The sequence below is a fragment of the Ptychodera flava genome, chromosome 6 (assembly GCF_041260155.1).
Source record: "Ptychodera flava strain L36383 chromosome 6, AS_Pfla_20210202, whole genome shotgun sequence".
Taxonomy (NCBI): domain Eukaryota; kingdom Metazoa; phylum Hemichordata; class Enteropneusta; family Ptychoderidae; genus Ptychodera; species Ptychodera flava.
Window position 1 is genome coordinate 30,249,933 of NC_091933.1, and position 14,899 is coordinate 30,264,831.

At 40.0% G+C, this 14,899-nt stretch overlaps 1 protein-coding gene across 3 annotated transcripts in view; it reads left to right on the forward strand.

Moving 5' to 3' along the window:
• LOC139135448 (protocadherin Fat 4-like) overlaps window positions 1-14,899 on the forward strand; it is a 39,294-nt gene that overhangs the window by 13,937 nt on the left and 10,458 nt on the right. For all 3 annotated transcript variants that reach the window (XM_070702829.1, XM_070702830.1, XM_070702831.1), the window contains 15 exons: window positions 1-263; window positions 600-817; window positions 1,192-1,431; window positions 2,127-2,350; window positions 2,464-2,638; window positions 2,871-3,406; window positions 3,682-3,778; window positions 4,077-4,327; window positions 8,955-9,075; window positions 10,462-10,722; window positions 11,030-11,263; window positions 12,191-12,337; window positions 12,737-13,501; window positions 13,783-14,104; window positions 14,344-14,453. The exon at window positions 1-263 is cut by the window's left edge and continues 102 nt beyond it. In XM_070702829.1, the coding sequence (XP_070558930.1) occupies window positions 1-263; window positions 600-817; window positions 1,192-1,431; window positions 2,127-2,350; window positions 2,464-2,638; window positions 2,871-3,406; window positions 3,682-3,778; window positions 4,077-4,327; window positions 8,955-9,075; window positions 10,462-10,722; window positions 11,030-11,263; window positions 12,191-12,337; window positions 12,737-13,501; window positions 13,783-14,104; window positions 14,344-14,453 (3,964 nt within the window). The remainder of the gene's footprint in view (window positions 264-599; window positions 818-1,191; window positions 1,432-2,126; window positions 2,351-2,463; window positions 2,639-2,870; window positions 3,407-3,681; window positions 3,779-4,076; window positions 4,328-8,954; window positions 9,076-10,461; window positions 10,723-11,029; window positions 11,264-12,190; window positions 12,338-12,736; window positions 13,502-13,782; window positions 14,105-14,343; window positions 14,454-14,899) is intronic.

A 14,899-nucleotide genomic window follows, 5' to 3' on the forward strand; every position in this document is an offset into this window, starting at 1 on the left:
GTCGACGTGACCATAAACGACGTCAACGAAGTTGCCGTCATACGAAACTTGCCGGCCGCTGTTCGGATATCAGAATCTATCGGAGTGCCTGTGACCATCTTCAAAGTCTCATATTTCGACCAGGAGGGAGACTCAGTCACCGTCGGCATAGCGTCACAAAATCCAAGCACTCCGGCATTCACAATAAGCGATGGAAATAAAGTCGTGACACCAGCGGGATTAGACTATGACCTTGGAAATAGAATTTTCACTCTTGATATAACGTAAGATATTGTTAAGGAGATAAGTGTTTCTCTTTGACGTTGAATTTCGACTCAAGTGCAACTAACATGTGATAATTGTCAAATTGGCGGTCTCTGTGATATAACAGTTGCATTGCAACGAAAATAATACTTACTGATACATTCTGTCCACATCAAAGCAGCGCTCGATTTTACAAACCTACATAATGTGGTAACCGAATCTTCCTGCATATCACTTTCATAAGACGAGTCGAAGTGGGTCGATATATAGCTTGAATACACATGCTTACAAATTTTTTTTAAAACACTGCAAATTTAACTCATTATTGTGACAATCGTCTTCATCACTATCTACAGTGTCGACGACGGTACCACAACCAGTGTTTCGTCAACACTGCAAATTAATCTTCTCAATGAACTGGACGAAACGCCCTCTTTTGGCCAGGTGTCGTACAGCGGTACCGTCGAAGATGGCGCTGGATATGGAACACTTGTTACGTGGAATGGGGCCGCAGATCCAAAACTCGATTTATCTGATGATGACGTGGATGACATTTTGAGTTATTACCTTACTGGTAACCTTTCTTGTCAATATTGTTTATCTAGTCTCTCTTTGTCCAACTTTCCTGTAATTCAGTGGTGTGCATCAGTTTATATATTAACTCATTTTTTGAAAGTACTACACTGAAGTATGGTATATGTCTACTTTTCATCTCTTTAATCTTTGTTTGCTATTCAACATACTTCAAAAGACATAGCATTTAATCACAGATAGTAGAAACTTCGACTGTCTGTAATTTAACATATTTGCAATCGACATCAATCCATACTCTTTTAATTTAATTGAATTTACCCAATGCTATGACCGAACCAATGTCTCCGCTTCGCCTGGGGCAGTTTATCTACACTCCCGTCTCTAAAAAGTAACTTCCTTTTGCCTCCCAAACAGGTACAAATGCAGCACATTTCAATTGCGACCAACAGACAGGGTCGATTTCAACAGCAAATATCGTGGAAGCCGATGGCCCAGCCGCCGTTGGAACATATTCGTTGACGATCTCCGTGGTAGACCTGGCCGGAAGTAGTGCAACGGCTGATATTTCTATCACGGTTAATGACACCAATGACAACTACCCGACGTTCAATCCGTCTGCTGTCGTGTCGACTATCCCAGAGAACAGCGCGGCAGGTAACTTTGCAGAGCCTCCGTAGACTTAGTTTGCAAAATCTCTAATTCGCCCCTAAGGGCGGGTTAGCTCCAGCGATTTAGCCCTTAAATATCGAAAGAAATGTGTCAAATGAAGCTCATAGATGTATATCCTGATATCGTGGATTTTCTCTGAATCAAATTATGTAGAATTATTCATTTTGCATTATTTTATCAACGCTTTTGGGAAGATGACCCTGGGCTTAAGCTGAAAGACAAAACATTCAATTGCTTGCTTTAATATGTATCTGTACGATGCGAAAGAGTTCCTGTTAATTTGGTGTTTCTTTATGAAATGCTTTGATATCCGTAATGTGAATGTATGATATGGTGTATATCCTATAGCCACTCTGATTGCCATGGTTTGTAACTTGCTAGAATCAGCATTTGCTCGTTGGCCCGTATTCCCGGTTCATACCTGGAATAATATCCTCTCTTTCTTCATCCGTCCTGAATGTGAGTGGAATAATAGACAAGCTTTGTCGGCCGCTCTATCAGTGTATTGAAGGCGCTGATCAGTGTAAATGACTTCTCTCACAGTATCAACTTCTCCAACAACGTCACTAGATCGTAGCCTTCTTCTTGCCTCGGATGTGCAAAACAGTGAATTAGTCGCAAGGTGCATGAGATATTAGTTGTATGAGTCACACTTTCTTAACGTCACGCGTCTCTTGCAGGAGTCACCGCCGCCGCCCTGACAGTGTCTGACCTTGACTCTGGTGCATTTGGCACGGTGACATTGTCCATCGCCAGCGGCGACGGAGGTAAATTCGCATTACAGGGAAACGATTTGGTGACTACAGCCGATCCCTTGGACTATGAAACCAGTGATTCATACAATATCATTATTGAAGCTGCCGATGGTGGCGGTCTGACGAGTATTGTTACCGTCATCGTATATGTAAGTAATTACAGAAGATCGAGAGTAAATTAATTTATTTAATAATAATTTATGATTAAAAAACTAAGGAAAGGCATTTAAGGCTTAATCTCAATTGGAACACTATCTTACAGGTGTCTCCGGTGAACGAATTCGCACCAGCATTTACGTCATTTCCAAGCACTGCTGTTACAATTCCAGAAGATTCTAGCGCTGGGTTCGTAGTGCTGGCCACAGCAGACGTAGCAGCCACAGACAACGACGATGGAAAAGACGGAGACATACAATTCTCCATTACCTCAGTCACTGGTGAGAGAACATGGACTCGCCGACTTTCACTTTCCAATATACTGCTTTCAATTTGTCACACGAAATCATTGCGATGGATTTAAATGACGTTGTGATATATCTCGACTTCATTTTGTATTTTGGCCTTATGTTAGTCATTTGGTGTACTAAGGAAGCTCAATGATGAATGATGGAAAAAATGATGGAAAAAACTTAGTTTAGTGCGATCACCATCTTTTCCATTACTTTGCAGGAGGAGCCTTGGGCCAGTTTCATATGGAGGCAACCAGTGGCAAGATTACCACACTTGGAACATTCGATTACGAGAGTGGTACAACTTCATACACCATCACGTGTAAGGTGGAAGATGGCGGGTCACCCACTCCAAGCAGCACAACGACCACTTTAGTAGTGAATATTGGAGACGTAAACGACAGTGGGCCTGTGTTTGACAGCAGTTCATATTTTGTGTCTGTAACGGAAGGCAGTGCTATCAACACAGCGGTGAAAACCTTCACAATCAACGACGCCGACTCCGTAAACTTCAGTTACGACTTTGTGTCGGGCAACGATCTCGGCAAGTTCAAAATAGACGACGCGACGAACCAACTTCAAGTAAATACTGTTGTAGATTTGGACTCGGGAGACCCGTCTGATTACATCATGATTATACGAGTCAAAGACGGCGGCTTGCCAGAGCTGAGCGGGACGTCGACAGTGTACGTGACAGTGACATCAACCAATGACCACACGCCGGTATTTGGGAGCACAACGCCTGCAACAATCACTGTAAGTACCAAACATTAAGAGCTTCCCTATGTTTCGTTCAAGCAGGAGTACAACAGAAGCCGCCGTCAGAAAGTCTACAAGACACGAGATGACATATATTTCCAAGTGTTTGTTTGTTTGTTGTGTTTTGTTTGTTTGTTTCTTTGCGTGGGTAAATATATAAACCTAGAATTAGCTTTCTTACGAACAGTTTTAGAACGCCTGCTAAACTTACATAAGACTTAGTTAGACAAACTGCACTTTTGATGGTTTATTATTCTTTTTTTTTCTATAAGATATCTGAAAGTGATCCAATAGGTACAAGCGTTGCCGTTGTGAACGTTGTCGACGACGATTATGGATCTGACGGTGAAATGGTACTTACCATTGAGGGTAAGTGATGGACATTTTATCCCAAAGGGGTTACCATGCAAATCAGAGCAAAAAACAAAACAATTGCAACTCTTGGTGTTTGTAAAAGAGTACGTAGCAGTAGCACCAACTATAAATTAATTTTCCCAGCTTCAACGTAACCCTCGACAGTTACAAGACAAGAACCGTGAATCGAATTTCTCGCTATCAGAAGACTAAACAAGAGATCCTATAGAATCCTATAGAATCTTGATCTGCTTGGGCAACAGTAAATACTCGCAAAGGCTTCTGTCATTTGTATCGTTCTCTGTGTTCACAGATGGCGACGATTTCGATAATTTTCGACTTGATCCTCAAAGTGGTCTCATCGAGATCAAATCATCCGTTGACTTCGAAGACACCGGCACTCCTATAACACTGACCATCAAAGCCAGCGATGGAGGTACGCTGGTTAACACAGCAACGCAGGATGTTATGATTACAGTAATGAATGTGAATGACAATATGCCAACGTGTAACCCCATGGTTTATAGCATATCGATAGACGAAACGTTGCCTGTGAATTCGACGGTAAGTTTCATTTTCGGTATTTACAAAATCAACAGACGATCTTGTACTACACTCTTTTTCGCTGTCTAAACTTCACAGCCTAACACTAGACACGATATCTGTCTATTGATTTTGTGCCAAATTTGTGTAGGTTCCTCCTCTAAAAGGTCTGTTATATGATTACGCACCTTTTCTCAACTCAGAGCACACCAAACTTTCTGATTTGCAGTTTTCTGTGTTTTATATATTTTCCTATTAGCACATACGTGCTAGCACTTCACTAAACTCAGGCTACATTGCGAGCCATCTTCCGATTACAAGGACAACGATATTTACCCATCATTCAGATCAATAAGGAAAAATATGTGTTTTCTCCAGGAAATTCGGCAAAAGTATCGAGAATATTTCAATTTTTTACTTACTTTTTTCATTCTTAAGGTAGCTAGATACCTTATAGACACTTTCAGAGTTTTATTTTTTCTCAGTTATAGAAGTCCCAAACCCCAATGAAGTATATATTTTCTGAATGCCCTGATATTGGGAAATCCGACCGTGCCCAGTACACAGTCATTATTTGCATATAGTCACGTGACAAGTGTTTTGCTGAACCCTCCAAATTTCGGTTTCCCTCTCTTTAGCAAACACGCTGAACGATTTCCGGTTGAAATTTGTGCATTGACAAGCCTTAGCAATACCCTTCAAATCTGTGTCTGCAATTTTTTCTCCCAGTCTCCATTCAAATTATATGGCGCGACAATTACAATTCCTTGAAAAGCACCTTAGTCTAACACCTTTAATAGTGCATAACAAAAAACAAAGGCATATAAAGGAAATCCCAGACACGGATTTGAAGGATATTACCAAGGCTTGTCAACGCGCAAATTTCAACCGGAAATCGTGCAGCGTGTTTGCTAAATGCAGATCTGATTTTTTGAAGGTTCAGCAAAACGCTTGTCATGTGACTATTATGCAAATAATGACTGTGTACTGTGCACGGTCGGATATTTACTTTGGCGCACTATTATTATTGTACTTGGGCCTCAGCCCAAGTACATTTGTTTTCATTCCGTGGGAAAAAACTGTAAGGTATAACCATTTCTGGCTGAGACCAGGGAGGGCAAAATGTCTTGGCTTCATCTTTCTTGGCATAATAAATGGCGTAATGATGTTAACTGAATGGAAGTGCTGCTCTCAGCCAGTCTTGAATAAGTGAGATGTGAATATTAATGCTTCTTTATCTGAGTTTTTGCCACAAAATCTTCTGAATATAATCAAAATGTGCATCGAAATGCAACAATTAATGCACCCTCCGTTTCCTAGGCGATGGCACGACCCTTGCTACACCCACTGGACGAGCCAAAGTGGGAGGGGTAATTTCAGTTTGGTCGAACAAGAGGGCTCGAGACCAGAATTTAACATTTAAACTTGAAACATGTTTAATCGCTGACAAGATGTGGACTAGTGTTAATCAAAGTATTAAGTGTGTAAAAGAAAGGTTTTATATCCCGGACACAATGAAAAACATTACGACTGGAAACTGTACCCCCAGTTGAGAATAGCAATGCCCACAGCGATGGAGAACACTTATCCTTGAGCTGAGAAAACCACACCATCATTTCGAAATAGAGCTGCAGATTCGAGAAGCTCGTTCAAAATAGCTAGGTACACCCCATAAAGGGGTGGTTTCGAGTTTTGAGGGCAAATTTCGCCTCCTTCATATAGAAATCGTACGTTTGTTTTTCCAGCAGAACACACCATTTGACACAAAATTTGCATGTAAAGGGTCGCCAGTAAGCACGTGGTCAAATCTGGCATAAGAAACAATATGAAATGTTGGGTAAAGCCAGTCAATATAAACTGATTTGAACTTTTGTGTTTTGTAATTTATACCACTGCAGTAACATTACCTTTTTTGACAACATCACACAATGTAATACGTTTTGAAACTGAATACTCCGACGTATTCTGTGTCTCCTTTGCTAAAAAATACGGTATGCCGATTACCATGTAAGGAGATGATGACGTCAAGACAGATTTGTAGTGCGTTTGGTCCTCGATGGTGCACGAAGTTTTGTCAAGGTAGCTTGTGTATTTATTTCCTGAATGGGAGAGATTAGGGTCGATCTAAACGAAGGCCGAAGAATGTTATGATACTCTAAGCGAGCTGAACTCTAACGCGAATGGTTGGATAATTTGGAGGATGTCTAGAATGATCTCGTCTCATTAAGATTATTTGGCGGTCAGTATTGAATTTCAACTGCGTCACAAGTTTGCGAAATGAGTATTCCGTCGAACGGTCAACGAACGATATTTTAGAAATCTGGAGACATGGCACATCGCATTTTTATTTTAGTATTTTATATTTTACGAAAGATTTAAGAAGCAATGATTTTGTCGAAAATTCTGAAAAAAATATAGGAAGATTTGATCGCGAACACATTTACACTTGGGGTCAACTAGCCCTGCGTACGATGCTGTGTGTTCCGCTACAGCTAATCGCCCCGCTCACCACAGCCCTGCAAAGACCCGTACGTAGGTTCGGTGACTTCAAATCCATTTTGGGACTTGACGTAAAAAGCCAAATTACTGCCGAAATTCAGCGTTCTTGGGCCCAAGTCGCATCCCAGCCTACCTCAGCTACTCGATCGCTTCCAAAAATGACAGTCTTTTATTCACTTCTCGTCAATAACCGTCGATGTCGGCAACTCTGGCTACTTTTAGCCCTGCGTACGATGCTGTGTGTTAGCTGTAGCACATAGCATCGTACGCAGGGCTAGGGGTCAACATGGGGTCGCAGCCATGTTGCCTCAAAATTTATTTCTGTCTGCACTCAAAACTCAAAAATATCGGATATGAACCTGAAAAATCGATGCAATTTTGTCAAACTTCGGCGAAATTTCAGCCTATAGACAAAATTTCATCTAGGTAAGGTTTTCAAGCGACGGAGGCAGACCGTACGGGGCTCTGGATATGAACCTACCGCCGGTGTAGTTGTAATAACTGTTGCGTTGTTTTTAGTGTCCACGGACCAAGTCCTGGGGGAGGTATAGGTTTGGTCATGTCAGTCCGTCCGTCCGTTCACGCAGATATCTCAGACATGCCCTGGTCAATTTCTTTCAAACTTTGCACAAGAATAGTACTCAACCCTATACAGATGCACGTCGATTTGTTTCACAATGCGATCGAATTTGGCCGTGTTAGAGGACTTTTTAGTTTACACCTCCATAGACTCCCATGTATAAGGCAGTTCTCCATAGACTCCCATGTATAAGGCCAAGAAAAATAAAAATTTAGTTTCTCATCGTATTCATATTGCCTAAAGGATGCATTGACACAGTTTTTTGTCCCCACGGATAAAGTCCAGGGGGCTTATAGATTGGGTCATATCCGTCCGTGAGTCCATCAGTGAGTCCATCGGTTCACGCAGATGTCTCAGACATTTTGACAAAATATCATGTGACCTTGGTGACCTTTGACCTCAAATATACATTATTGTCCATAACTCAGTAACCACAAGTGCTAAACCTTTCATATTTGGTATGATGGGACACCTTATGACGCCACATATTGTACCTCATTAATTATGCGCATATCTAATTTTGAGCGAGCCAATAGAGCAAGAGGTCTGATTTTTGGTATATAGGGATAAGTTAATAATATAATTTGTTTGACAAAACGTCACGTGACCTCAATGACCTTTGACCTCAAATATACATATTTGTCCACAACTCAGTAACCACAAGTGCTACATCCTTCATATTTGGTATGATAAGACACCTTATGACACCACATATTGTACCTCATTAATTATGCGCATATCTAATTTTGAGCGAGCCAATAGAGCTGGAGGTCTGATTTTTGGTATATAGGAATAACTTAGCAATACAATTATTTTGACAAAATGTCACGTGACCTCAATGACCTTTGACCTCAAATATATATATTTGTCCACAACTCAGTAACCACAAGTGCTACACCCTTCATATTTGGTATGATGGGACACCTTATGACACCACATATTGTACCTCATTAATTATACGCATATCTAATTCTGAGCAAGCTAATAGAGCTGGATGTCCGATTTTTGGTGTATAGGGATAACTATAGGGTAGAAATCTAAATATGCCCATCTAAATATTAGACATCTACCATCGAGAACAAAGAAATTTGCTGTAATTTGAATATTTAAGAAGTTTAAGTAATTTCCACTATAAATAAAGAACCCCTGCCTCAAACTCCACAAAAGTTGCTAGACATATTTTGCCGTTGTCATGCCATTGCTTCGTTTAATAACCAGTTAATCAAATGCCTAATTGACAGGAGGAAATTCAAGACCATATTTGAATAGTAGTATATATTGTCCTCAAAATTACTCTATCACGGCCCAAGTACTCATTGCCTTCAGCAATACTGCCTTGTTATTATTATTATTATTATTATTATTATTATTATTATTATTATTATTATTATCATTATTATTAATATTATTGTTGTTGTTGTTGTTGTTGTTGTTGTTGTTGTTGTGTAACATATGACGACAGCATTATGCATTCCATATCGCGAATAGTAATATTGCAGTAATAAATGTTCTAGAAAATATGTATGTTGATTTTTGAACCTGGTGTTTTCTGATAATTAATTTTCAAAGGTTGTGCTGTTAGATTGTGAAGACTTGGACCAAGCTGGGCTTTCATACAGGATTAAATCCGGCGACGTTGGAAACTGTTTTGACATTGACAATAATGGACTAATCGCAGTCGCCTCATCAGGTAAACAGTTCTGACGACCATATAGACAGCATTGAGGTTTCGTTTCTGCTGTCTATGTTACAATGTAAGGCAAACAGTTTACATTTAATTATACTGTGAAACATGTAGAGTCTTTGCAAATGAAGACCGTCATGCTGCTGGAACAATCTCGGAAGGCTCTTAAGGTGGTTGGAAAGGCTAGAGCGTCAGTTATAATCTTCAATAAAACTATTAAACTATAAAAGTAGCAACATTCTCTGTGGAATAAAAAAAAACTAGACATTTGGGGTCAAAGGCATTGCAGAGTTATAGCCTGTTGAAACTTCTGAAAAAACTGACCAAATAAGGAGAAGCTGGCGAGTCCTTAGTGTATTAACTATGGTAGAGGTCCCCTAGCTTTTAATAATTGTTTTGAAAAGGGAAAGTAATTTTTTGCTGTTTTTCAGGAAAGTTTGACAAGGCAGTGCTTGCATTCAGAATGCGTGACTGCTATTGTAAATGCATTTTTAGATTCTTTGAGTGTCAAAGAGGTGTCAAAAGTGAGATTAACCAAAAAGACTGCTCTGTGACTTCAAAAGAGGGGTGCAAATATGGCTTGTTTTCAACATTTTTGAAAGAATAACAGTTTTCCTACATAATTTTATGCCAATTAAATCCAACCTTTGAAATGAGATATGGACATGGAATTTTTACAGCCTATTAACAAGGTTACAGACAAGATATTTTGAAAAATCACATTTTGAAATTTGAAATATTTTTAATAATTTTTTGCAAACCCATGTAAAATCATGAAAACAAATTGTATAAATCCTGCCGTACATATCTTACAATTGATGGTGTCAACATATTTATAAGTAATCTGGTAATATTAATACTATCCAATTATTATTAAATTCAAATATGTAAAAAAAATATGAAAAATTAAATTTTAATATTTACTGGTGTCATATTCAAAATCATGGCTGTAAATATATAATTTTTTATATTGTTTGGAGAAAGGGAGTTATCCTGAAAATTTGAACTAAATATCTTGATTCTAACACTTGGAACTTGACATTAACTCTGAGAACAGAATTGGTGCAAAAATAGACTTTCCAGCCACCTTAAGCGGAAATTTACAACAATTGGATCGAAAAGAGTAGTCATGGCACTTCCGCAGAATGATGTCTAATAGTTTGGTCTAATCCGAATCCAACATTTCCATAAATAAAGGATATCTAAGAATGTTGAGAAGGTGTAATTATTTTGATCAATTACTTTGTAGTTGTTAAATTAAAACGATTCGTTGGAATAAAGAGTAGGCTAATAGTTACAGACAAAATGAAGTTACTGTATTCATGTTTCTTTAAAAAAAATTAAAACACGATGACTCCGTACGCTGTAATTGACAATATTCAATGTTTTCAGGCTGCACCCTCGATTACGAGTCCGGTACTGTCGTATATATGATGGTTATTGAGGTCGACGATGGAGATGATTTACTGGACGTGGAGGTCACTGTCAACATCCAAGCAGTCAATGAAGAATCACCTGCGTTCTCTTCAAGTTCCTGGACAACAAACGTTGGCGAGGACTCGTCGGTAGGTGACGTCATCATCTCGATAGCATCTTCGGTATCCGATGCTGATACTGGCGGACACGGCATTGTGGAGTACAGGATCAATTCAGGTACAGTGTATTCGTAAATTTATATCAAATTTATATCAGGCTGTCTCGAAGTCTGCCCTTGCGCTGAACTTTGTGATGTTTGTCGCTTTCGATGTTACTTCAACACGGACTTTAATTGATAAGTACATTTTACTCTGTTCCTGAGAAACAACCGTTCATTTCGAGTGCAGACATTGAAAAAAATTAAATTAAAAAAAAATATTTATATGGAAAGCTCAGTTATATCACGGTTGCCACAGGCCACTGAAAATAGTTTTAATTGTAAGGCTCAGATCAGTGAATATAGTAGTATGACTCTGTGTTCTAGTGGTTCCCAGCAGTGGTACGTCAAAGTTTTTCATCGACAAATATTCGGGTGAAATTTACTTGGTTCAAAGTTTGGACTTTGAGGACCAGACATCTTACACTCTTCAAGTGGAAGCAGTGGACGGCGGCGCTCTGACTGACACCGCTACCATCACGCTCAACGTTGATGACGTCAACGATAATAGCCCCGTCTGTCTTCAGTCGAAATATGAACGCAACGTGAACGAGAGCACTTGTGAGTATTATGTCTCCATATCACATAGTTCACTGCTTATATTACATTTGTAAATGGATCTGTCGTCTATAGCTCTGAACCATTCATATTGGCCTGGATAGCTTTATCATGGATGTAAAAAAATCTATTTTCATGTGAGAACAATCTAAGGGCCAGTACCTGTAATATTGCATGATAGTTTTAACCATTCTATGATGTATTGCAAGTTCATGTTCTAGTTCCCATAGCAAATTGAAACAACTATTTGGTTTGTCAAAACGGCGTCTATGTGTGTAAAATGTTCTGTTATTGCGCACTTTTGAATTCTAGTGTGGACCAGAATTCAAATATCAACGGTGCATTTTACACCTGTACAGGCTGAGTTGACAAGCTGAATACTGTGTATCTTAATATGCTTTGGGGTAGAACAAGAACAGTAGTTGACGTTAAAAAACAAAATGGTGAAAAATAAATTATATAAAGTTATATAAAGATACCGGCCCTTTCACTGATGAAGCCCCGTAACAAAAGAGCGCGCTATTAGTAGGCACTAGGGTAAGTCTCACGTATTTTGCAAGCTGACTAATATTTTACGACGTCAGCGTAACCATATAACAATCAAACACGGCAGAGGATCCTCACACAAAGCAAAAAATATCTATCATTCAATCAATATCAAGTTCTATACATTTCCGTAGCATTGCCGATAAGATCCTGAGAGTGAAGTTTGATGACTGTAAGTTCTTTCTTGATATGTGAAAATGCTGTGTGCTGTGATTTGAATATACATGTAAAAAGAAAACAATGAGAAATGCTGTCCCTAGAATCACGCTGTGTTTCGGATTTAGCGATCATAAGATAAAGTATCCACAACAACTTCTGTCTGCCTTTTACATCTAAATGGTAAAACTGTAATACTGGTAATACTGATGTTCCATATTTTATCAGATCCCTACCTTGCTGTCAGTGTGACTGAGTTAAGTTGCAGCGATGTTGATTCGGGAACATTCGGTACCGCCGGCCTGACTTACATGCTCGTTACACAGGCACCGTTGTCAGCCTTTGAAGTAACAGGTCAAGGAATTTCATTAATAGGTAAGTTGTCAGTACGGTGTTTTAGTGTCACAATGAAAACCGCCCTCTTTCCCATAGGAAGTGTAAGCATTATTGTAAAACGGAATCGTTTTCAACACTAAGGTAGAAAGTGCCTCGGGGATAGATATTCACACTCAAATGTTTACAACCCTTTTTTGGTCTAAAACTTTCACCGGCTTATTTTTGTGAAAATCGAAAATTTAATTTTCCCCAAAGAGTTACCACAGGGAGTGGGCTATTTTGAATTTTAAGTGTCGATAGATGTCGAGTAATTTTTTTAGTATCAAATTCCAAATTTGAACAATGGCCTGCTACCTACTGTCCGAAATGTAAGTTAAATTATAGATCCTCAAGGAAGTTTTTTGAAATCGTTCATACGGGCATTTTTACAACTTCCAGCTGATACCCTCGACTATGAAGGAGCTAACACAGAGTATGTCCTCACCCTGCGTGTTTCGGACGGTGGATCTCCACAACTGACCTTTGATGTCGCGATCACAGTGACTGTCGATCCCGTTGACGACGGACCGCCCAGTTTCCTAGGCCCGTACTCCGCTTCCGTGAATGAGAGCTCTCCAATAGGAACCACAGTAGAAATATGCGCTGCCGTTGATCCCGATTCTGCCGATACAATTGATGGTCAGGTGACATACTCCATTACTAGTGGTGATCCTGACGGATTCTTCAGGATTCAAGACACAACAGGAGAAGTAACGACAGCAAAAACTTTCGACGCAGAGACAATGGCGCGCTTTGACCTCGACATTACGGCCGTCGACGGAAATGGAGGGTCTGATATTGTTGTCTTGACCGTCGTTGTAGCTGACGAAAACGACAACACCCCAGAGTGTGTTAATGCAACATTTTCTATCAACGTCGACGAGAATACTTTACCACCGGTTATATATTCTCTGGAATGCTCCGACAGCGATCAGACCGATTCCTCTCTAAATTATGCCATAACAGCTGGGGACACTTCCAAGTTTGGTGTGAATGTGAACGGGGAAATACACTTGCAAGCAGCCTTAGATTATGACACAGGGGTTCCAAGGAGGTATGATCTAGAAGTGACCGTCGAAGATTCTGCATCGAATGCCTTCATCGTTAAAGGAACTGTTCATGTACAACCTATAAACGAAGATGTACCAGACTTTGTCCCAACAAGTGAGAAAAACTACATATTTTTGTTAAGTTACACAATTCGTATGCGGTTCGTACATGATTGAGGATACACGAAATTTCATCATGGCTTCTTCGAAAGTTTGAATAGGAAATATCAAAACTACAGCAACGCCGACAAAAGTCAGATAGCGCTCTGATAATAATGTAAAACGGCCCGCTTTTCGCACTTTGTGAAGTTATCACTTTATTCAGTTGACTTTTCGTGAAAGCTGACTCGAACTATCAAAGTTAACGATGTGATATTTCATTATTTTTTTCTACAGACCTTTATTCTGCCAGTGTTTTAGAAGATGTCCCCGTTGGCACTTTAGTGGTAGCAGTTTCAGCGCAGGATGCTGACTCGGCCGACACAGCTGATGGAATCGTCGAGTATGCGTTCGATTCGTCCTTTAACTGCCCGGAATTCAACATTGATAGAATCTCGGGCAAGGTAACCACGTTCCAGCTACTCGACTTCGAAACGGCGTCGTCGTACACGTTGCCAATCATAGCATTCGACGGGAACTACACGGCTACTGGCCGCGTTGATGTCAGCATTACGGATGTGAACGATAACCCACCAAGCTTCAGCTCATACATTTACAAGCAAGTGAATTGTATTCTCAATCTTCCACCGTTTCCTTCCCTGCTTTTAAACACGGTGACTTCAAGCACATGGTTTTATTGGCGTGTTCGGTTCTGCATCCGTGTACGTTTTAACACCCAGCAGCTCCACCTTTGCTTAAACTGTTAACTTGGGGTATGATCAGTGTTCAGTTATTTTGTTTCGGCGGATTTTCACACAGTTGGCCATTGTACCACTAATATATATCTTTCCATTCCAGTGGTACAGTTCTAGAGGAATCCTCCGCAGGACAGTTGATCACGACGGTAACAGTGACTGATCCTGATTCGGCAGTCGACAGTAACAACATCATCGCTCTCACCATCACAGGTAGGTAAAACCTGCATCAACCAACGTGACTCGGTATACTACGAATCGCTACTGCCATGCACAGCCAGTGGACTGTTGGGTAACAACGTTTACCGCAAATGTAGCCAGGAAGTACTAATATTGAGTGTACATTATAAAGCACCAATAGTACTGTAAAGTGTAGGATCCAATTGGCATGGGGATTTTGCCGTTATCACTGACACTGAGCGTCTTAATCAGCTAAACATAAACACACTATTTCGTTTCAGCGTTTGCGTTTGAACCAGGGACTTCATGGGCATGGAGCTTTAAACGAACGTCATCGTGGAAGTCATGGTGTCTACGCTTTGTCATTTCGTTGCACATAAACTTTTGAAACAATTTCGATTTTCGCGTTTTGTCGGTACATTGCAGATATGTACCAGGAATAGGTCTGAAGGAAGTCTTCTTTATTTTTCACTTCACAG